We start from the raw sequence: 23,831 nt of genomic DNA on the forward strand, positions 1-23,831 counted from the left end.
ACACACAGTTTAACATGGACCAATCTTAAATGCCACAGGATATTTTTTCCCTCGTGACTTTATTAATTAAAGAACTCCTTGAGCATTCAGTTTATGCATTCACTCTCTTATAGCCACAGAGAGACTATGAAAGTGTCCACTGTACAGTGGCACACTGCAAAAGTACCAGATCTTACAGAGGCTTTACGCACCGAATTCTAATGAAACCCGAGTGTTTATTTGAACTAATTTATTTCTCTGAAATCAACCAACATTTATTTTACTAAAAATATCTGTGCCTCCGAGACATGACTTTCTACACTTATCTTCATAAGGATTTCCAAGCTTATCTTTATAAAAAAGCACATTCTGTGGCCTCCTGCATTACTTTTATGCATAAAACATCTCCATTTGAACAACAAATAAGAGCCAAACATCAAAGTCCAATACTCTGAGGAAAATAATTCTCAAAAGAGAAAAAAAACAACCCAACCTTAAAAAAAAATCCTTGCATTCTCCTTTCTAATTTTTCCCCTCATGTTTAATTTTCTAACAACAGGTTAATATCCTAAAATAGAACTTTAAATTCATTCAACTTTAATATACTGCAAATTAAATTTCTATTTCATTTTATTTGTTCATGGAATTTGTCTATGATTTTTACATCAGCTATCTTTTCTTGTTTAGTACTACATAATACCCAACTTCAGCAAAGTACATGACAATGTGCTTGATTGAAATCACATGAGTAATGCCTGTAAAACATGTTACTACATTCTTTACTCTCTTTCCTAAATTGTGATGCTCTGGTTGTCATACTTAAAAGTGTTATCACATAAGCCCTGCCTTCATCTACACTTTCCCCTTCAAAACATATGTTAGCCATTAAATAATAGCATGATAGCTAGAACACATCAAGATTACTGGCATACACTCCAAGTCACTGCAGAGTTGGGAAGGACTCTGCCGGAAGGGGGCAAGTGGGGTGGGATGGTGTGTGTATGTGTGCTTTTTTTTTTTTTTTTTTTTTTTTTACAAAAAAATCCCCAAACACCTAAAAAAGGGAAAATCCCTTCTTACCAGCTGCACATTTCCTGCTAAAGAAAAAACACAACTAACTCCAAGCTTCTATTACTAGCTGTTAATATCATTATCTACCAGCTCTGCTGCAAAGCAGAGGGAGTGGAGCTCAAATGCCTGGTAACAAGCAGTGGGGAGGGAAATGAGCAAACCCAGAAATTACCATCCACAGATTTCTCTGAAGTATGACTCCTCTGCCATTACTAAGCTAAAATTAGCACTCTCTTCTAAGCCAAAGGTTTTATTTACGTTGTGCGAACTGAATACAAGCATTGTTTAAGACTGGTGCTATTACTGTAATGCAGCCTATACTTAGCATAGAGCTGCCTTGCAATAAGCATGGTCACAACCACAATCCAGTATCAGGTGGCTGTGGGTTTGCTTTAGAAGAAACGCCACTGTGGAAATTCAAAGGCAGCTCACACTCACCACTGCCTAGCAGGTGCTCTGTTTTGTCATTGATAGTTAAATGCAACAGCTCACGAGTGTATCAGAAAGGGCAGAATTACTTCTGTACTAATGCTGCTCACCACCAGCAGCAGAGCAATAGTCTTTGCCTCCATTAGGTTGTGTAACTGGTACCTCCCCTTCAGTCTTCCCCACTTTGCTGTTATGGTTGTGAGAACTCCACTCTGAATGTGGACCATACTGTAGTTTTCCCATTCAGTGGTCCAATATTCACAGCATTTTGCTGCAGGAATTATTAATACTTAAATGTACAAAAAAAACCCAAACAAAAAAAAATCAATTTGCATTAAGTAGACTTAAGTTCTCAAATCCTCCTCTTCCTTACTATAAATTAATTCATTTGGAAACAGTCTACTACTTTATCAGCAGAACAGCAAATGCAAAGACAACTTTTCAATCCTCGTTACCCCAAACTAAGCTTTTTTAGTTCCACAAAAACATGCCAAACTCCCTTGCATTCATCATTCATGTCTAATGTGTGCAACATGGCAATATGCAACTTTCAAAAATTCCTAGTCAGATCCCTCTTAACGGACAGCCAACATAGGGGAGCTTCATGGTCAGAAAGCTTGACAAGTACATCTGAATTTTCCTATTATCATCCATATACTTCTTGATCTTGTACTCTTTTGGACAGCCCCTCTCCAAAAACCCCAGAACTGATTCATGAGATAAAACAAATAGCCTAGAGCTTTTCCACAGCAGTTTTCTAAACCACAGTATGTGAAGAAGATGTATTCGTTTAAAAGCATGTCCCATCTTCACAACAGTTAGCCTTTCATTAACTTATCATTTTTAGTACATTTTGACGTATGTTTCTAAGGCAGCAGCATATAAATCAGAAGCATAAAAATAGGTCTAGTATATTTACTAGTTTCTGAGTAAAGCATTGTTTGTTTATATGCATTTAAATATTGGTCATTCATGACATATAAATTATTCTCGCAAGCTTAAGAGCTTTCACAGACATGGGCAGAAATGCCAGAAATCTAGGAACTTGGAATACAAGCATGTGATAATGCCTTGGACTGGCAAGTGAGAAATGTGAACCCACAATCTAAAAGGCAAGGAGCATGAGCAAGTTCAAACCACACAGAATTAATAAAAGTAGCTCAGTTCCCTCAACACTTAGAGCTAACATTTTGAACTCACCACTGGTACCAAAAAAAAAAAACCAACACCCCAGCAACTGTTACACCAAACTATCTCAAAGAGAATGTACATCAGGTTACTCAGATCCCTTACTACTGAAAGCAATAAAAAAAAAAAGGCAGATTAAAATATAGTTGTAGATGGCACCTCAGCTGAAATACCTAGCAAGCAAATTTGTAGTGAACTTTCTACTTGTTTACTACTTAAATGTAAGTGCTGACAGAACTTTACATTTTCAGAAGATATTCGTACACAGAGCTGTATTCCTCATAACACTGTCCCACTTAACTGTACAAAAAGTGGTATTGTGGAAACTCTGCCTGTCTGAGATACACATAAGATATTAGAGACAGAAAACTGCCTTAAAGAGCAATTCTCAGCACTTAGGGACAAGGGTCTCATAAGTTTTAATTCTTGCCATAGGTCAAAATACAGTAAGAAAATTAGTGTAACAAAATCTGGATCTTAAAGCTTACCACTGTGTGTAAGACTTCCAGTACAAACCCAGACAACATGACTCAGCTGTAATGTGAAGGATCAGAATTACAAATCAAGTGAAACAGACAACAACATCTTTCCTAAACACCACAATAACTTGCCTGGAACCTAGTCTTCCTTGTCTGGAAGACAAACAGAGTTGAACCTCTCTAGAGTTCAGTCAATGTGTCCAGAGCATCTGCCAAGTCCTTCCTTCTTTTGCTTTTATATGGTTATTTAAGATGTTACTAATGGGGAGACAGCAATGCATTAGCATTAGATTTCTATTCACTAAAAACCACTGGCTGCCAGCATAATCAACAGAAAAGATATTAAAAAAATCAGCATTTTTACTCTGTGGAATTGATTCTATTTTCTCTCTAAATTGTTATGAATAATGAAGAATGGGGTTGTACCAATTAGATCACCATTTGCGCAAGGACTGAAAGCTTGGCCCCATGGGAGTCAGCAGTTCTAAAACAGGTTGCAACTAAAATTGAATTTTGCCCTTTATATTTAATGTATCTCTTCACAAAACAGTTTTAAAAACACACTCTCTCCAACTGTCTGACTGTAGTGAATTTCAAGTTGTCAATCAGCAAAATTATATATATATTTTTTAAATAGGGTCAGAAGTAATTTGGGCATTTTGGTTCTAAATCCAGCTTCTTGCCATTTCAAATGCTGCAGTTTATTTCTGCCCCTTCAAAACAGCTTGACCTCATCAAGAGAGATTTTAGAGGATCCATGCTTACAGTGGGGGATTAGGGACGGGTGGTGCGTTATTCTTACATTTCTGTTTATAATTTTAAACATAAAAGTTAGTAACATCTGAATGTTGGCTTCTGCAGTAACGTTTTTTCAGAACATTTGAATATGTATATATCTGCATTAACACTGTGAAAAGAAATCTATTTTATAGCAGAAACCCTGAGAGTTCATTAAATGTAGCACAACTCTTGCCATAAGCCACCACCACATGCAAGGATGCACTGAGGATGCAGTCACTGATGAGGAGCTTAAACAAGAGGAATCAAATTGAATTTATAAATTGTGTTCACATCTGCGAAAGAACTCTACATCACTGGGCCAGATTTGATCACATCAAATATAAACCCTCTTAATTTTCCCTTCTCCTCCTGTGACGAATGTTCAATCACAGGCAGAGTGTGAAGCAGCACAAGATGCTGCAGTTCTGTTAAATAGGATGACTGTGGGATTCAGTTTGGGGTTTAAGTCAGCAAGATTTTTCAAACTTTATTGCTTGGTATTGACTGACCTCCAACTGCTGATGCACTGTCCCTTGCAAGCAGAAATTTGTAAGAGAAAAAGCAGATGCTTTTTTTGCTGTAGATTGGTAACACTTGGTTCCAGTCACCAGTGGTTATTTTCTTTAGGCAAGAAGTAATTTTAGAGATAGATTAAGTGGATGCTGACATATAAAATTATCCACACACCCAAAGAATAAAAGTCAGCAACTGAAATTCAAATTGAAAGAAAACTTTACTTGCATACTTCCAAAATCATCCAATAACTTCATGATGCCCTTACTCCTATGGTAATATCCACCTCAAAGGCAAATAACTCATTTACAAAGAAATATTGAGGACTTGTTTCGTGACAAATGAGTGATACACAGGGAAGTATTGTGCCTCCAAAGGCTTAAGTTTGTTCTGACATGGAAATGAAACCATCTATGAATTACAGCTTATTACAATACAATCCTGGTTCTTATACCAGGCAATCTTCAATGTGCTTAATAAAAAAATCTATATTTTTTGTTACTGTGCTTTTCTAGGCTTTCAGAATGACTTCCTATGAGAAAATAAGTCCTGCAATGTTTCTGTTAATAACATTAACAATACAGAACTATTGCTTTATTGTTAGAGATGCTGTATATCATTGTAATGACTACTTGTATTTTAAGGTTGTCCACGAACAAAAAAAAATTAGCTGCAACTTTATCTCTCATTTGAACTCAATGGATTTTCTGTATTCCTTATAGCAAAGATTTGACTTGTATAACAAAGTACTGAACTTTGCTTTGCTTTCTGAATTATGAAGATCTGGATATTAATTTTTTTGTTTAATTGTGGTACACTCTAAGAATCACAGTTTTCATAATATTTTAGTTAAATTTCACTGGCAAAGTCCATCCAGTGAAAAATTATACCTTTGTTCTGCAGATGAGGGCAAAAGTCATTGGTTTGCCTCAATCAATATATAAATTAGTCAACACTTTCACCGTGGGAGAACAGTTAAGAGGAGACAAGTTCTGTCTCTTCCATGCACTTTACCATCTCCAAAGTAGTACCCAAGAGAGCACCTCCCAGACACGCAGGCTGCACTTACAATAATGAATGATGATGTTCTTATATGTCTCCCGGTTCTGGAGATTTAAGAAAGTCATGTAACAGAATATGAGATGGGATTAACGGGAAAAGCTGATAAAGCTTCATTGACGAAGCACTCTAGTGAGCAGGTCACTGTGGGGTTCTGCTGGGAAGCATACATTGCAGAAAGTAGAAGAGCAAAAGCAGAGAAATGATCAAGAGATTAGCTGGTCAAAAAATGAGGAAAGCAGCAGCTGTTTGAATGATTCAGTGTAATAATATGGGAGGAAAGATAACACTTAATGGTCAGGCAGACAACTCCCCAAGTGCTATGGTTTGTTAAAATGAACCACATGGAGCAAAGGAATGAGATGGAACAATGCTACAGTAGTAACTTAGCAAAGCACTTCCCCTGCCCTAGAATCAAACAAGTCTTTCCAGTGGCATTTGTCTTAACTGTATTTGGGGAAACCAGCTACATTAAGAATTTCCAGTGTGCATCTACTCTTCATGCAAGGCCCTCTCACAGTATGTAACAGTCAGTGGCTACACCATTTCTCCCTCTGTTGCCTCTTGTTACACTTGCCAGAGTATTTTGTGTTTGTATTTCAGCTTTGACATTCATCTTTAAATTTCTGCCTGTGCTGGAATTTCTTGGCTCATACAAGTGAAATGCTAGTTCTTCTCTAGCTGCTCCTGCTATGAAAAACATCTTGCTAGAAACAGAAATTTTTTTGAGGATAATCATTTTACAAAATGTACTGTTGCTTCATACCAAAACATCTGGAAAGGTTGAGATTAAGCTTTCTTCAGCTGCAAACTATCATCAGTCTTCGTATCATCCCACACACACACTGAAGGTGTTGGATGAACTACTGTCTTTGGCAACAAAGATAACAGAAATCAGCTAAATTGCTGAAAAGCAGAGCATCATCATTTTAAAAATCAGGCAAAATATGTGTCTTCTACCAAAATGCTCCTGAGTAACAACCGACTATTATAACTTAGTGTATCAATTTTTGTCTATTAGAAAGCTTAGTTCACACAAAATTTTGCTGATAAAATGTTTATATTACAATAAATACTACAACCTATTGTGAAGAAATCATTGAAGAAATGTGTCTTTAATGTAACTTGACACCTTTACACTTATGCAGAAGTTACATTTTCACCTGTAATACCCATTGGCTAAATATGAGCAACAGTTAGTATGGTTGATCCTCTTAATATTTATCTTGTTTTCATTCTGATCCTCTTTGATGGGCTGGAAGTGTTCCAGTCTATAGAACAACAGAGACTACCACAGACTACAACCTGACCCAACCACAAGGTATACTGAGGGAAGCTGGTAAGTTCATAGGAAAACGTGTGTTCACACAGAATATACTGCAATTACAGGAAATACTAGCTGTCAAGATAATAATTTCCTGGCATCACAGCTTTGTCTGATAGTTTTTCAGGTAAGGTATAGAAAGAAAATAATATGTATACACACAGAACAAGCTTCCCATTCTTGGCACAGGTACAGGTTTACTGTAGTGTGACTAACATGGAACCAACAGTATAAAATAATCATAATTTAAATCCCATTATTAATATAAGAGCTTAACAGAGTGACAAGAGATCTGATTCTACAGTGTCAAAGTACTATGGGTTCCCTCTCATCTTTACCTTGTACCCTAAGCAGTGGGAAGGAAGGGACAGTCACTGAGATCTATGAATGTAATTCTCCAATATGTAAAAAGTCTCAAGCAAAAGGGCCCTCAATGATCCCATAATATCACAAGGAAAGCTATCTTGTATCTACAGAGAAAGAAAATGAGAATTGCTTTTCATCCCCAGCTATGTCCCTGTATTACAATAGTGGACACTGTGGACAGAGAGAGCGGATAAGCATTCCTCAGAATGGCAGAAAGAATAAAACAATCACTTTATGTTCTTATGCAAAGACATTATTTTAAATCCTTGATGTAGTCTTCTTGCAAAACAATCCATCTAAAGCTGTTAATAATTTCGTAAGATAAAAGAAAAAAGAGTAACAGAAAGACTAGTTTCAGGTATTGTGGCACAGTCAAATTTTAGAATAGTAACAATTAAAACAAAAATAACACTTTAAGCAGCAAAATGTACATGTGTGTCCTACCCACAGGGAATCTTTACTTTATAAGAAGAATTAAATAAGTAATATATTTTTCCTGTGAAAAAAGGATGCCTTTTTCATCTTGATACACAAGAATTTCTACTTTAAGTCAGTAAGCCATTTTCTGCCTTCTCTGTCAGTAGAAAGAATTAGTCCCACAAGAATTCAGCTTCAAGTCTGAACATCAAAGCCTAATGGCTGTAATTACTAGTGTCCTCTTTCCACATCCCCTCCAATGGAGGGGAGTGCCTGGTCTCCCTGGTGCATGTACCCATGAAAGCAACAGTGTATACATCAACTATGAGGAGAATTCTCAACTCCAGTCTAACCTCCAGCCTGTCCCACAGGCTGGGCATCCTTCTCTCCTGTGTACACTTCCCACTGCCCCATGGTAATTCCTGCAAAATGAAGCATTAACAAGCCATTTACAAATACTCCCTGCAGTCTTACCTAATTGATTAGGTATTAATATTGGTTTGTATTGCCTCATGTTTCATACAGAAAGAGGAATTTAATCACCTCAAGCTCCCAAAAGCTATATAAAAAATGCAGACCATTTCAAAGAACCCCAGAGAATCCTTGCTTAAGGGGAGATTTAAGTAACAGTAAGGCAGGCTGTGTAATGATAAATGCTCTGTGAAGTTTAGAATTAAGAGGTGATACTCAGTTCACAGGCATTCTCTTTGTGACTGTTTCCTAAAACAGACATGTTTTATTTTACACCCTTTTGTTTTCTGTTACTTAATGACTGGCATTTTTCCTATGCACACTAGAAAAAAAGAATTAAGATGTTATTAAGCTGGGCCACGGATCATTACAACCACTACAAGAAACCACATTATTCTCCTTTCACTCCTCACATTTTCATACTTGTAAAAGCCAGTAGATGCCATCAGAGTAGCTATAACTTTATCAAATCAACTGAGTAAACTCAGACAGAAATTTAAATTTTAATAGAGAAAAAGCCATTTGTTTGGACTTATTTTTTACTTTTTCTTGCTACACTTTCCTCTGAGAACATTACGTGGAACAATCTACAAGAATGAGATCAGTATCCACTTCAAATGTTTGTCTCATTAGCACAAGAAAACAAGCAATATTTTAATGGATGAAACAGGTTTCTAAACCAGATTTTATGCTCTTGCTTTAGTCTTTACATTCGATCATAACCTTAGATAAACAGGTTGACTTACTCTTCCTTTTAGGGTACATGCTTTAACACAGTGATTTTGAAACCTGAATTTCTTTTACATTTTAAGGTCTACTTTAATTTCATGAGTAATCATACTCTACTGAATGAATCCACTTCGGAGAGTGAAATAATACCTAGCAAGATAGAAAGGACCTGTGCTTTCTCGTGCGAGTAACAGGATGTTGCCAATTAGTAAGATATAAAAGCCAGTAGCAGATTAGTACCAGAGGGAGTAAGGAAATGACAAGTTCTCTGCCTTTCAGAGGGGTTACCTGCCGTGCTTTATCCATCTCCTTTCAGGGTTGTAGCCCAGCTGTTATCTCCATACAGTTTATTGAACAAAGTTTAAGATCATGCTCACTACATTCAGAAATACTTCCCCCATTATAGTTAAAACTCTCAGAACTTCAAATACAAATGTATTTATGGACTGATTTCAGACAGCACAAAGCTACTTTTCCGGTGCTGTTAACACAATGGGATAAGTTTCCTCATTTCCCACAGTGATTTCTAAACATAAAATACCATTTAAAAACCACACAGACATGCAAAAACCCACCACTGACCAAAGTAAACTCACACCTGAACAGGGGTTAACATGATTAGTAAGACCTGAACGTTCCTCAAAATGGAAGTAGCTCTATAAATAGTACAGCAGTTAATGGATGGCGGCCCATCAACACATTGACAAATAGCGTTAAGAGCTCTGTAAGAGAAATCAGCCACCCCTTTAAGGTACAATATAAAGCACATACTGCTGTAGGTAGAGTCTGAAACTACCAGTCAACCTGTATCTATCATAAACAAAATACATTAGACATGTTCATACCACATTGTCATGGATTCTACTGATTAAAAGAGTATGAGGCAGCTGATAGATACAAAATTTCTGCCTGTACATCAAGACCTCAGTGATCTTCACAGCAAAAGCCAACATGCATTAAGAAAACAAACACATACATCAAAAAAACCAACACAGATTTGTTTAACAGCCTACCAGTAAGTAATCATACTAAAGCATGAGGAGGTACCTGAATAAATAAAGCAAAGTACATTTTATAAATGATCTACACAAAATAATCTTTCCTTCCAAGTGCCCGCCTCTAAGAGTCCACTGGGGACATTCACAAGAGTCCTTAGTTTATAAAACTGTCAGCAAAACAACACCTTTCATTTCTATGCCTTTGGGTTTTTCTTGTATTTGTTTTCTGTTGCCTACTCCATCTTTATCAGAAGCCTAACAGGAAGATAAACCGGCTTGAGAACAGCCACTGAGAGAAAAATATAATAAGTATTCAGAAAAAACACAAAAGAGATGTTTTCTATGAAACATTTTAGAATTGAAATCTTTCTTTTCCATTTCCATTCAATGTTGTAAGTAGGTCACGGATGCTGCATGCCCCATGTCAGCACCTGAGAGCTGCACACAACTATTCACCATTCCACTATCGAGACAAATAAATGCCTTCTTCTTCAAGAGCAAATCAAAATCAGCTAGTTTTCCAGTTGTTTACTGGAATATGCTGATTTGGTGAAATTGAAATGTCTTATCAAAATTGGTCAGTTTGAACAAAACTTATCTCCATTTTCTTTCAGATTCTTATGTTTCTTAGATTCAGAATGCTCTGCTCTCTAGAAAGGGCAGTTCACAATAGAACTGCTCCACCTCTACCCCAGGGGTGGCTCAGCCCACCATACTTTTGTCTGCCCTTGAAGGAGAATTTCTCTGGGCTTATTCATGAGAATATTCAAAACACCTCAACCATGTAAGACCAAAAGCAAAAGCCATAAATTAATTCTTCTTTTAGGAAGCTCTAATGAGAATGCAGTAATTTATACCATCCTACTGTAGCCTGCACAAACACATTCAGAACTACATAAAGGCCTAAAGCTATACCTGTCACTTCACCTTTTTCAACATGAGCACCCATCAGCCTTGTGCACCAATCAACCTTGTGCAGTGATGGAAACTGAAGTCACTGAGGTGCAATGGTTGGAAAAACATAATACTGTAGTCACAAATGCCATCTGAACTGCTATTAAAAATATGGAACAATTTCTCTTACCAGTTTGTGGGTGAGCTGAATGGTAATAAGAGGAGATCCTGACAGACTGTGGGACAGCTTGGGTAGAGGTTCCACTTTGACAGAGATCAGGTAACTCGCTGCTGAGATCATATAACCTTTGTAGGCAGTAGCTTCAGCAATCCTTGGGAAGAAACAAATATATTAAGGAAATATAACAACCACATTTTTCTAGTTCACCCACACCACCACTAACACAGAACCTCCCTTTTCCTTTCAAGTCAATGAATTTCCAGCAAAATCTGGCACCAAAAGATATTACAGGACTAGAAGCAACAGCAAAAAAGTATAGGGAACATCTTTAGACATTAGGGCACTTGAAGTTGTAAGTATTCCTTCCTCCTACTCCTCTTTTCCAAAGATTTATAAGCCTTGCTGAAAGTCCTTTTGATAATTAGGAAGAATCCTATGAAGTAAGGGATGTAAGAAAAAACTAAGAAAAACAACTGAAGTGAGAAGAAAACTTGAAGGGGTTTCATGCTGTCTAATTAAACATACATATTAGTGTCTAAGACACATAAACTCATATATAAAGCATATAAACATATATTTATATATATACACACATATTCCTATGTATATAAACATATACATAGGAATATATTTAGAAATATTTTACAGCTTTACTTTGATACAATGATTATGTCCAATTCGGTTCATTAGTGAGTAAGTCAGGTCACAAAACAAACGGCTAAACTAATTGTCCAGGTAATGCTTTTTTTCTAGGCTAAAGTAATTTTGCAGTACATAAGGACCCTTTTATTTCTGCTTTCAGCTTAAACTTATGACTTTGGCATTTTTGTACATTTGGGAGTAACTAAGATCCATCTGGCTGTAGGACAAAATTTTTTACACTATTAGTAACAAACTGCAGAAGTAAAATGGTCACCGTCATCTATCTCTTGAGTATGTGAATGAATGGTATTTACTACGAGAAATATAAGCCATGGCAAATCAACCATGAGCATGTGTTTTCAAACATAACACACCACTGGGAATAATCAGTTTGCAAATCACATTAAAAACCACCTTATTTACATCTGCCACCACTTTGCAATTGTTTCTTATTTTCCTCTCAGAAAAAATAAGGTAGTCATGTCAAACATTAAAATAACTTCATCCAGTTCCTCAGCAAGGTAAAATAAAACAGAACTCATTCAGCACAAACCCAAGCACCAGTTCTTAGTTCTGACACATCAGTATCAGAAACCCAGTAACCAGCATGTGAATTGAATTTGTTCATCTGAGTGCAGAATTTGGTACTGCAAACTTAAGCTGAAAAGTTTAGGTATATATAGAAGGATTCAATGTTAAGTATATGTAGAAGAAAGGAAGGCAATCCCTGACAGCTGAGATGCTGCATCTTTCCTTCTACTGTCATAAAAACCACAGAAAAAGTCAAGAGAGTGGAAAAGACTGAAAGCGTAAACTAATATACACACCCCAGTGAAGATCACATAAAAACATTAAGTAATACTAACTTGAAAATGTAAGGATTTACATGAATGCCCTTGCAAAATTCCCTGGGAAACTCCATTGGTGAGAGGTATACAGCTTTGCATTTACTTTATCTTACACGCTAATGATTTCATTGATGCAGCATCTAAAACAAAAGGTCTTTAAAGCATTGCCTGGCCTCTTGTTATAAATTTACATCACAGGTTTCTAGGATTAGTGTTCAGATTTTATCTAAAAAGGGATGTTATGTTTTCTTGCCTGTTTCATTTAAGTGCTTTATCTTTACATGCGTCAGGAGAAAAGATGTAATTTCCTTTTATGAGACAGATTAAAATTATGAAATTCTAATACCAGATCTGATGAATGGAAGAAGACAGAGAAAGACAAACATGTCACTATGTGAATCTATTTTATTACAACATAAAACAGAATATCTACTGTAAGCTTTCATCGCTCCCTAGTTAATGACTACACGTCCTCAGTATTGCAGAATCAGGATTATGGCTCTTAATTTATTTATAGTTGATAATGATATGACTGTTATAAAGGTATATCAGTAAGGAAATAAACAAGCTGTTACAGCATGAGAGGTCTGAAGTACTTACTTGGTATCCATAGGGTTGATATTATGAAAGAAATAATGCATATTATGGTAAAGCAGGCCAACAATGGTAATCCAAGCTGTGAAAAAGGAACAGGGGTTATTCCTCAGAGCAACCGTTTAAGCAAGAGACAATTCTCTCCTAGACCTGAAACTCTGTGTTAAGAACCCTGACTCCTATAGATGTTCATGTGTTTCCTTTAGCAGATTTCTGATGATTCTTTCAAATGAAAAAGTATTAATATCTCGCAGTACAGCACAGGAGACTTCAAAAGCACAACAGAAGGATGCCTGCTCTGTGGAACTATACTTCAAAAATAAGTTGTTAATCAGTTGTCAATTATTAATTCCCACACAGCACTAGAAAGGGTCGCTTGACATACCAGAGTATGTCTCAATGGTAGCTACAGCAGTCTCAAAGCTACTTTGCAACCACCTACATTAACTGGCAGTTTATGAAACTCAAACGTGGGTGACCAATTTCCACTATGGTCGTCTATTTGCTGCCTGCATTCCAAATATTTATGGGTTCTCCAGCATCCAAGTGAAGAGACAGACATGTATTTTCTAAGTGTCAGCCACACAGACGTCTTTTACTATCCCTGTTGCTGGGTTCCAAGTATTTATAGTGTCGACTATTTAAAGTGGAATTAATTTTTAGGTTAGCTCATTCAGACAGTGCAGAAGTGTGGCCTGAGGGCTGAAAGTAATCACAAGTGAGCTTTAGCTGGGAGAAAGAGTTAAAATTTAATGGGCTAGCTCATTTCAGGATACCAAGCACGATTATGTTCTGAAGGAAACTTTAAGTGGGAAAGAAAAAAAAAAGTCCTCTCACATGCTATTTTTGACATTACAAGTTGGTTTACCATTATAGTTACTGCAGCCTCAAAGCACCTGCAGTGAAGTCTCCAGCCAGAGCCCCCTGCCAGTGCTAAGAAACAAGGGTGCCACCACAAATCAGGTAGACAGTTCAGTAATTATTAGAGTATTTCTCACTGCAGGTTATTTGCAACTGACTTTGCACTTTCTGAATAAGGACCAAGTTCCCTTCAACACAGGAAACTGCAGAAAGGTCTCTGCAGTGTAAATTCCATGGGCTGGAATTTAGGGCATATAAATCAGATTGTCAAAGATTTGAGGATGCAAGTAGATGCTTTTCTTTAATAGGCTCCTTCAATCCCTGATTAAAACACAGATAATTAGCTTCAAACATTGTTATCTTAGGGTGTTGACTAAAGCTTCCAATTTTTGCCATATCTTGATTTTGAGATTATTAAATTTTAGCTGAAGTATGGACTTCCAAGTTCTGCTTTTTGCCTTGACTGTACTTTACATCTTTATTTCTGTAGCTGCTGTTGGTTAAACCTGTCATTTTATAGTTTAATCTCATACAACATTTTAAGAGTGATTTTGCATGAAGGGGTAAGTAATACCTGAGCTGACACCTTGGAATTTCTGTAAAATAACCAGTTCAGATGATGAAAAAAGTGGGGTTTTTTCTGAAATTATGGCTTCTCTGCTGTAAAAAGATGTCAAAATTAAACAGCTTCAGTATCTGTGGCCCAGCTCTATTATTCAAGATTAACTCAAGTAATATGAAAATTCTACCACATCAATCATTCATTCACATGACAGGACAGCAGCTGCTTTTTCCTAGCCAGTATGATCAACAGCAATCTGATTAGTAACTTGGAAAAAACAAAGCAAGCCAAATCCTGCTTTCTAGCAAAATTATTTTTGGATACCCTGTTTGCATGACTCCGTTCCTCCCTCTAAATCCTCCCCTTACCTTTTTCATGAAAAGCTTCACTGGGAATGGAAATATAACTCTGTCCTTGAGATGGAAATCGATAGTGGGACAAATTCAGTATCTGAGGATACATCTTGATCAAGGTGTAATCTGTGTGATAGCCCAAACAAAAATATGATTAAATACATAGCCTCTACAACCTACTTGACTATTTAACTAGATTTCTCTAATAGCTATTACAGTGGCCTGAATTTAAAACCCCAGATATTTTTGGAAAATAAAGTAAATTCCCCAGGTATACAACTGCCTTTTATATCCAGCTCCTTTATGACAGAGGTGGTAAGCACACTGTTAATATACCATGGATCACTTCACCCATGCTCAAATACCAAGCTTACCAGGGCAAGCAAAGCAGATTGATAACACACTCTTCCACTGACATTTGAAGACATTATTTCAGACCTCCACTGCTCCATTTAAGAATGCCAGTATTCAAGACAGTACATACCATACATAAATTGTATTAGTGAGTGCTCAGGTTATTTGCCCCGTCACACAGGTCCAAACAAGTCAGAGCAGAATGCCAGGACAGATAAATTACCTTTGCTACCTGTAGCATCCAAAGACACAGATGAAACTAGGGTGCTAGGATGCTAAAAAGCAGTAAAATAAAACTATCCTAAAAGGTCAAAACTATTCCTACTATTTGCAATCTCTTGCAGAAACATTCAAAATTAAGATTTTTTTAGCATTCAGATTATCTGCAGCTTCAGAATTCTGCATAGGAGCTCTAGGTCCTTTAACTGCCTATAGTAGAGTATTACTAGATTGACTTAATAGAATTTATGTTCTAAGTCCCTCCCCAGTAACCTCAAGGAAGTTCAAGAACAGTCAGAGCAGATTACCTGTAGACTAACTGCACAGTCATATTTCTACAACTGAAACACTGTTTTGTATTCAAAACAGGAAATTATGTGTTTCCATTTCCTCCTTAACATTGGGAAAAGGACGGGCTATGAAGCACAGAAGCATTTAGGACATTCACACAGCCCAGAGAGAACTTTCTTGCTAAATCCTACCTGCCACAGATGATGTGCCCTCAAGAGTTGAAGGTAAAGAGTTTTCATCCAGATTGCAAGTCATATGAGCCATCACACTGTCAATAGTTTGAATTAGACTTCCAAATATGTAAGAGGTCTGTAGGAAAAAGAAACAGGCGGCTTTACAGCAAAAGAAGATGCAGTTCATAGCACAAAATATGAAGATGCCACGTTGAATTCCAGTGTGCGCCATCACTCAACCATCCCAAGTCAAATATGACTTTCTCCACAACCTTTTCCACATAAATTGCCCCCAGTATAAAGCCAGTTCCCAAGAATTTTAGGCTAAAAAGCTAAGCCAATTAGCTATCTTTTGGTCTTAAAGCATTTTAGGCTTCAGTGAGACATTGATTTATTTTAGTCTCTCCCTGTCAGTTTAAAAGGTCTCTGTTCTGAAGTCTGTGCTCCTTTAAGACTGAAAAAAAAAAAAAAATCTCAGGAAATTCCTGGGATCCTCCTGTGACTATTTCTCTGCACTCCAAAAGGCACACTAGAAGAGAAAGAACACTGATACAAACTAGTTTTCCTTGTATTAGTTTTAATCTCTTTCAAAGGTTTAATTCACTACACAGGCAAGCACTACCACACATTTCATATGCATTGAAAATATTAATCTATCAAGCAAATATAAACTTTTAAATACCTCATTTCAGTGCTAAAAAAGGAGTGACCAAACACTTCAGCAACAATATCTGTTCTATTATATATATATAATTGTTTCATTTATTCTGAAATATGTGGAAACAGAAGCAGATAAAGTTCCCTTATTTTAACTCTCAAAAATGTATTGTAAAAGAAAATGACATAATTGTTTTGTCTGTGTTTCTTTACTGAAAATATGAAAGTAACATGTGAGAAAATAATTCAGTCAGACTGCTAAAAAAGTCCTAACAAGACTAATAATGCAGGCAAACAGTTTCATTACTATCCATGTGAAATTATGCAGCTGAACTAACCTACAAGTATAAGACTATTTGTCTTACCTCTGGTACATCACTCCAGTTGGGCAATAACATGAAGTCTTCTATGGCTTTTAAAAATGCCTAAAAAAATAAACAAAACTATATTAATTTGACTATTTATTTATCAACTACATCTCCTGGTAAAGGTCAAAGGCAGGTCTCTGCTATGAATTTCTTAGGTTTAAGATTATAATTCCATTTTGATTCAAGTCACAGCTTCTTCTCCACTTGACAGCACTCCTGTGTTCTGTACAGTGACATTTTAAAGTAATAATTTATTTATTCGAAGTAACACCACTATGAAGCTCCCAAATTGCAATCACTAAACTACAGCCAAGGTGACAACACTGGAACTAAGACTAAAATGGGAGAATAATCTCACTTTATCTAAATTTATATGACATCAATACTTCTTTCAGCCTTAGAGAAGCAGATATATCAACACCATTTGGTGTATATCTGGGTCACATCACTTGTGCAATTTATTATCTGAACTTTTGCATTTTAACATTGGTTTAGCGATCCAGATCTGTCATAGTGGGCTTTGTTGAAGTGCTCAACGTGTCCTAAGAGGTCTCGCTGCTGAAGACAAGCAGAAGGAGAAGAGAGAGCACACACAAAAAAAACCAAAACAAAAAATAGAAAAAACCCCCACCCAAAACACAAACCCCACATCTCCTGCTTAAACTTCTCTGTTAAAATGCCTTAAAACCATCAATTAAATATATAAAAGTTCCATTAAGAAACACAGAAGAAAGCTCCAAGAGTTTTCTGAGCATGATTTTACAAACTGTAATATATAGGGCAGTACTAGAGCTTTACTACGTGAGCTTACTTTTGGGCAGCACAAACCATGCAGCCCCTCTCAAACATTCAGTATGGAATTCTACCTGGCATGTACAGAAGTTATTCAAAACCTAGAACCCAGCCCAGACTGCCCAGAGCATTCAGTATCTCTTTTCAGGTCATAGCATCCTGAGTTACTCCGAAAGAGATGTGTTAGACACTGGAAAGGGGGAAAGCAGGAGCATGGGAGCTATAGAGCAAAGCAGCATTATTACAGAAAACACATGACATTTATCAGAAGCAATGCATAATGAAAATGTGTCAGCAATCAGAAAGTTTACTGCATATCACTTAAATCTTCTCGTGCTGTGAGGCATATGACAATCAGAACAGATAACTTTACCGAAAACAGCATGTCTGCTCAGTGTCTGTCTTTCAGGGAATTAGCTGCAGACAATGCAAAGCCTAACCATCAGTCAGACAAATGACAGAGTCTGTATGTATGATCAGAACTCTCTTGTCTTTACTTCCCAAAATAGCTTTGCTAAAGATAATCACGTCCCACATTTCTGTCTGCAAATCACTTTCACGGCACACAAAGCAGCATCAGATAGCTTGGAAGAGCAACAAAATGGCAACTGAAATGATGTGGGAAACAGGTACGATATGTGACAGGATGATGCTCCATTTTCAATTTAGAGCCCCCACAAAATTTTCAGCAAAACAAAGGAAACAATGTATTAGAGCTTTTTAGAAGGGTTTTTGCAACATATCTAACTGATCCATGAAATCCAAGCTTTACAGTTTGCAAATGCTAAGCTTTTAACACAAACTATCAATTGCTGTCCGTGTAGTTTTCAAAAGAACTTATTTATATTGTTTGCCTGAGTAAATAATCCTTGTCACCGTGGTGTTACCACAGGCTTAAAGGAACAATCACCAGTGAGGCCAGAGCTGATTATTGTAATAATAGGTTTCTAGCCTGCTGAAATCAGGGAATTAGATGCCCATCCTTTTACAGAAGGCTAACTTTACCTTAGCAGAAAACTGACCTCTTGTCCTCAGCTCAGACTGCTGAAAACACCTTCCCCATGCACACACTCTGTGGATTAGTTTAAACAAGAATAAATTAACTCAGTTAAGCTTGGGACCTTATCTCACCAGGAACCAGTTTAAGCAGAGATCTGAAATATGTCTGCACAGGAGTCCTGGCTGTGACTGGAACCCTGTACAAGATAAAGCTGTTCTCTCACAAAAGCTAGGAACACCACTGGCACAGACAGGCACTCTCCCACAGCTTCTCACCTCCAGACCTGGCAGAGCAGGATGTGTGCCTCTGACCCCTAGAGTTCAGAAAAAAGAGTGTACGACCTGGTGAAAAAGAAACCAGAGGAGAGGCACGACTTGCCCTCTGCGCTACTACAGAAGCCATAAATGCCAACAGAAGGTTGGGCAGACAGCAGTAATTGGTAAATTTTCACCTAAGGTTAAAGTGAATCAAAAAGATAAGGTGAATCAAAAAAAGAAAGTGAATCAAAAAGATAAGATAGATAAGTGATAAGAAAGTGAATCAAAAAGATAAGAAGTTAGAAGATTATACTTGGGCAGGTAACCAGGGCCAGATTGAAACAGCCACAACCAGAAGGGTCCCTACATCTGATTTATTTAGTTTGCTATCAGCTTATGTATGCCTCCTTGTTGCTTCTGTCACTGCTCTGACTACAGTGTCTTGCAGAAATAGGCCCAAATGCATTAGGTAATATCGCCAAGAACCAATGAGACCTTTGAACTATTTTCTCTGGTTGAAATTCACCTTCTGCTACTCCTTAAAATAGCTCCTGCTTTTTTCGCATGTATTTTCTGCAAGTGCCAAAAACTTCCAAAGCTGCAGTTGAAATTCCAGCTTTTGGAGAAAATTCAGGGTTATCTGGCTCCACACACAGGTGTGAAAAAACACTTACCTCTGTTAGGCTCAGAGCAGTACTTTCTGACAAGGATTTGTTGGGCAAGCTGAAGGATATGTTCTCCAGGTAGGCCAGCATGGTGTCAGGGGAGCGGAAGTTCCCTCTCTCCTCAGTGAGATTTGTTATGATGGGACGATAGGCATTTGTAGAGAGCTACAGGAGAGAGACAACTCATCAGAAATTATTCTATATGGAGGTGGTTAATTGTTTTAGCCCAGAAGGGAGTTTGAAGCATAGCAGACTGCTGTGGAAGAGGATGATCTAGGAGGCTACAGAAACCAAGCGACAAGGAAAGCACACAGATAAACAGACAGACAGGATAAACAAGCAAAATTTAATATTTCTATTAGCAATTCAGGTCCTCTCTGCTATGGTTTCCTGAAGGCCTCTGTGAGCAAGAAAAAAACTAATAGAACTTTGACACTGCAGATAGCAATAAAGAGAAAATACACTGCAACAGCTAATAGCACATAGGTTGATCACAGCTAATTGTATTCTGCATATGAAAAATTAACTTTAACAGTTTTCATTACACATTTACTGGACAGATAAAAACAAATTTTGTTATGTGGTGAGATTTTTTTTTTCTCATTTTAAAGGAAACAAGAGGAAACATTCACAACATGTTTTTGAATGTCCTGTATCTTCAAAGACCAATGAAACACTTCTGAAATTTTAATTTTTTTCTATTATATAAATACAAATATTTTGTAATATAGACAATATTTTTAACAATTAATTCCCTTTGTCTTACATTAAGAGTTCTGTTCTGTACTGACTGTGCCCACAGTCACTAAAGGTTCTCCCTATGCATATCTGGAAGTATTCATAGCTGGATACTAAAATAAGTGCCATTAATGAAAATGGTTAAGTGAGGAGGCTCTGTAAAATACACACATTCGGACAGTATAGAAAAGAATTCTGAGGACTGTTTTACCACAGGTTTTGTAGTGGTTGTCATCACAGACCATGGAAGTGTTGAAGAAAGCAGAACTTGCACACCTGCGGAAAACACATACACAAATGCGAGTGTTAATAAATCTGATATGTGCTGTCCCATGTATTTTGCTTAAGTGTGGTATCATAGCTACACAGGCTTGTTTAAAGCATTTTGTGTAGTGATTCATCAGTTTTACACTTATTTTAAACACTTAGACCTTTGTTTGCAAACAGGAAATTTCAAGTGTTGTATCTCAATGAAAAGGGACATCTGTACAATTGAAACATTGGCATTCATCTTCCTTTGCTAGCTCTTCCCCCAATATTTATGCAAAATATTTAGGGAAAATAAAAAAGAAAAATCTTGCCTCTTATAATTTGTAGGCATCTCTGACAATTTCATACATGACCTTGCTGTATTTCTATATATGAGAAACTGGGATTGGAACATACAGACACCATAAAAGATGTGACTCCGGTCTCAGCTATGATCTCCAAATGTTAATGCTTACTTACATCTTAAGCCTAAATTGCCTAAGTGCCAAATAAAAATCACACCCATGATTAGAAAAACATTTCTACATTAAGAAAAAAAGATAACCTATAAAAACTATTCAAAGCCAACAGCAACACTTTGATTGCTTGCAGCAAAACTAAGGCACCCTCAAATCAAATAATACAGGTACCAATGGTGGTATACTAAAGCTTTTGGGGCATGCCAGTTTTGCATAGGGCAAGTAAATGGTCAAAACACAACCTCCCTTAGCAGTCTGAGCATGTTATAGTTAATGTCTCTGTCATGCGTCTTAAGTTGATTTCAAGCAACAGTGAGGTCACTATTAATCAGATAATAATCAACAATATTAACCAGATAGCTTTACTAATCAATGTTACATAATAGCACAATATCCCTAGAAAATTACTACATGAACATGTCATAAATGATCTGTCACTGCAAAAAGAATAAACTCTATTTGGGTGGTTTCCAGTTGTTCCACTTTAATAATACCAATTCATTTCCATGCAAAGGGATTTAATTGGTCTTTGTGAGAGAGGAATTAAAATTTTCTTGTATTCTATGTCTTACCAAGGATTTATATTTGCCACAAGTATGCTATTTCAGCACAATAAACCAGAAGTTGCATACACAGGACACATTTTTCTCATGTGGAGCATGATTACCCATCCTTTTAAAAAACAGGCTGTCCTATTAAGTTTCTGATGTCAAACCACCTAAGTCCAGCTTCAGTTGTGCTTTAAGTCCTCCAAAGTCAGTAAGCAGATACCAAGAATAACTTCTATTTGCCATTGTATTGTAATATTCACTTAACTTCATTCCTCGAATTGGAAATCTTGTGAGATCTGAACAACCCACTACTTGGAAGGAAAGAGTAAAAAATTCAACATTCGACATTTCTCAAGTGTTCCAAATCACCTGAACACTTTCAAGTAATATTGGCTTGAAATTCATCACACTTAGAGAAACACCTGGTATCCCTTTATGTTTTAATTCCTAAGCTTGTAGAAAACACACATCAAGCTTTGTTTTCCATTAAGCAGCTAACAATTTATTTTTCATAGAAAACTTATAGTTCCAGATGACCCTAAAAAGCTGTAAACTAGAGATGTAAGAAAAAAAAACAAACCCCAAACCCAAACAGTCACCCCCTCCCCACGTTATGCAACTTGCAGGATACTCACAAAATCTCACAGCATGAACGTCTGAATGTATAAATCAGTGAGTTTGCAATACAGCCTTCTACAAATCAGCAAGAATTTAAAGGCAGAAAACAGTTCTATACAACACTAAAAATTTAGACCTCAGCAGAATGAGAGGGTCTAACTCTTCCTGCAGTGTTTCAAAAGCTAGTTACAAACACTCAGGTAATAGATATTTTGAGCCTCAGTTAAGACTCCTTCCAAACCGAAGTACAGAGGAAAGTAGAAACTGAAGTTCTGAGTAAGATCTGCATTTGCGGAAAGAGCTTTCCATGATGACTTGATTATTTGTCAAGAGTGAAGTTGGGAGCATGGAACGCTGCAGAGGATGGTTGCTGTGAGCTCACAAGAATTCAAGGGGTTAAAAGGGAGTTCTCTTTGTATTTATGTAACTCATACTTCTCTGACAGTGAAACAGGGAACACATGTAGATAGATCAGGTCAATTTGAAAACCTACTGCTCTTGAGTTTAGCAACATAACATTCTTCTTGAGTTACACTAAATCAAAGGATGTGATTTATGGTAGCTTTGAGTTGGATAGTGTTATAGTAACCCTAGATTGTTGTGAAAGATACAGCAGCCAAATCAAAAGCATTTTTCCAGCATGATCAGAGCATTAAGAATGTTTGGGTTTTTTTAAGATTTTAAAGCCATTTTCTGTATCAAATGAATCCGCTCACAACCAGAATTTCTAAAGACTTTCATAGAAATCTTTTTTTTTTTTAAATAGAAAGATTTAAAAATAAAAACCTTGAATGCAATTGGTATTATTTGTGTAGCAAAGCAAATGGCAATTGTCTCATTATATACCAGGTGGAGGGTTTTCTTTCTCAGCTACTTCAATTATACCTAAATTAGTTTGGTTTTTTTAATAAAAATATTTTTTTAATATAATTTTACTGCTATAACCAAACCTGGAAGTCACACACACTTCCTCATTTCCAGGCATGCATCAGAAGTTATGTGTTATTCAAAAGACTTTGCATTGTAAAAATGGTTCCCATGGGTTTAAAAGCACAAGAGTTATGGGTGTAACTGCTTTAGCTCCCAGTAACCTAGTAAGAATAAATGAAAGCAGGGAAACTGCCAGCAAAGCCAAATGTTCCAGATGCCCCATAGCTTTATTTCCCGAGATGGATGTTTTCTAACTGCTACTCACACACAAGCACTTAACAGCAACAGACTTTCTTGCACTGAAAAAGATCCATAGAACAACTGGCAACGTTTACTGGCCAGACTTCAAAGCCTTTTCTCTAATCCTCATTCTCTGCCTTTTATATGACATTTCAGCTGATCTCTTTGAGTTCACAGACATACAGGAGTTAGTAAGACTTTATCATTCCAGGAACTGTAGAGATAACCATTATTATCCCCATCTGCTGGAACACACTGAGTCACTTGACTCTAAGCCACATAACAACCAGAGTGCAAGTTAGAAATTTGGAGTCAGTCTTTCCTAATACTGCTGTACCTCAAGTCTAATTATTGCTCCTTTTCTCTTGATGCCATTTTGAAGGAGCTATAACCCACAATGAAAAAACTGCACAAAGACAACTGAGTGTTTTGGTGACATTCATACCTGACAACTTCTGCCTCTAAAAATAATGTTCAACAGCCAAAAGATGTAAAATGAATACAAACCCTCC

General features: G+C 36.8%; 1 protein-coding gene across 3 annotated transcripts in view; it reads right to left on the reverse strand.

Annotated features, from left to right (window-relative positions):
- Nucleotides 1-23,831, reverse strand: part of ADGRD1 (adhesion G protein-coupled receptor D1) — a 142,273-nt gene that overhangs the window by 103,942 nt on the left and 14,500 nt on the right. For all 3 annotated transcript variants that reach the window (XM_061355368.1, XM_061355371.1, XM_061355372.1), the window contains 7 exons: nucleotides 20,464-20,528; nucleotides 19,524-19,679; nucleotides 16,798-16,857; nucleotides 15,794-15,911; nucleotides 14,754-14,864; nucleotides 12,969-13,044; nucleotides 10,888-11,029 (listed from right to left, as the gene is read on the reverse strand). In XM_061355368.1, coding sequence (XP_061211352.1) covers nucleotides 10,888-11,029; nucleotides 12,969-13,044; nucleotides 14,754-14,864; nucleotides 15,794-15,911; nucleotides 16,798-16,857; nucleotides 19,524-19,679; nucleotides 20,464-20,528 — 728 coding nt within the window. The remainder of the gene's footprint in view (nucleotides 1-10,887; nucleotides 11,030-12,968; nucleotides 13,045-14,753; nucleotides 14,865-15,793; nucleotides 15,912-16,797; nucleotides 16,858-19,523; nucleotides 19,680-20,463; nucleotides 20,529-23,831) is intronic.

Source organism: Neopsephotus bourkii, unplaced genomic scaffold (genome assembly GCF_033783945.1).
Source record: "Neopsephotus bourkii isolate Nb327-2 ecotype Australia unplaced genomic scaffold, CSIRO-AGI_Nbou_v1 NB_795, whole genome shotgun sequence".
NCBI lineage: Eukaryota > Metazoa > Chordata > Aves > Psittaciformes > Psittacidae > Neopsephotus > Neopsephotus bourkii.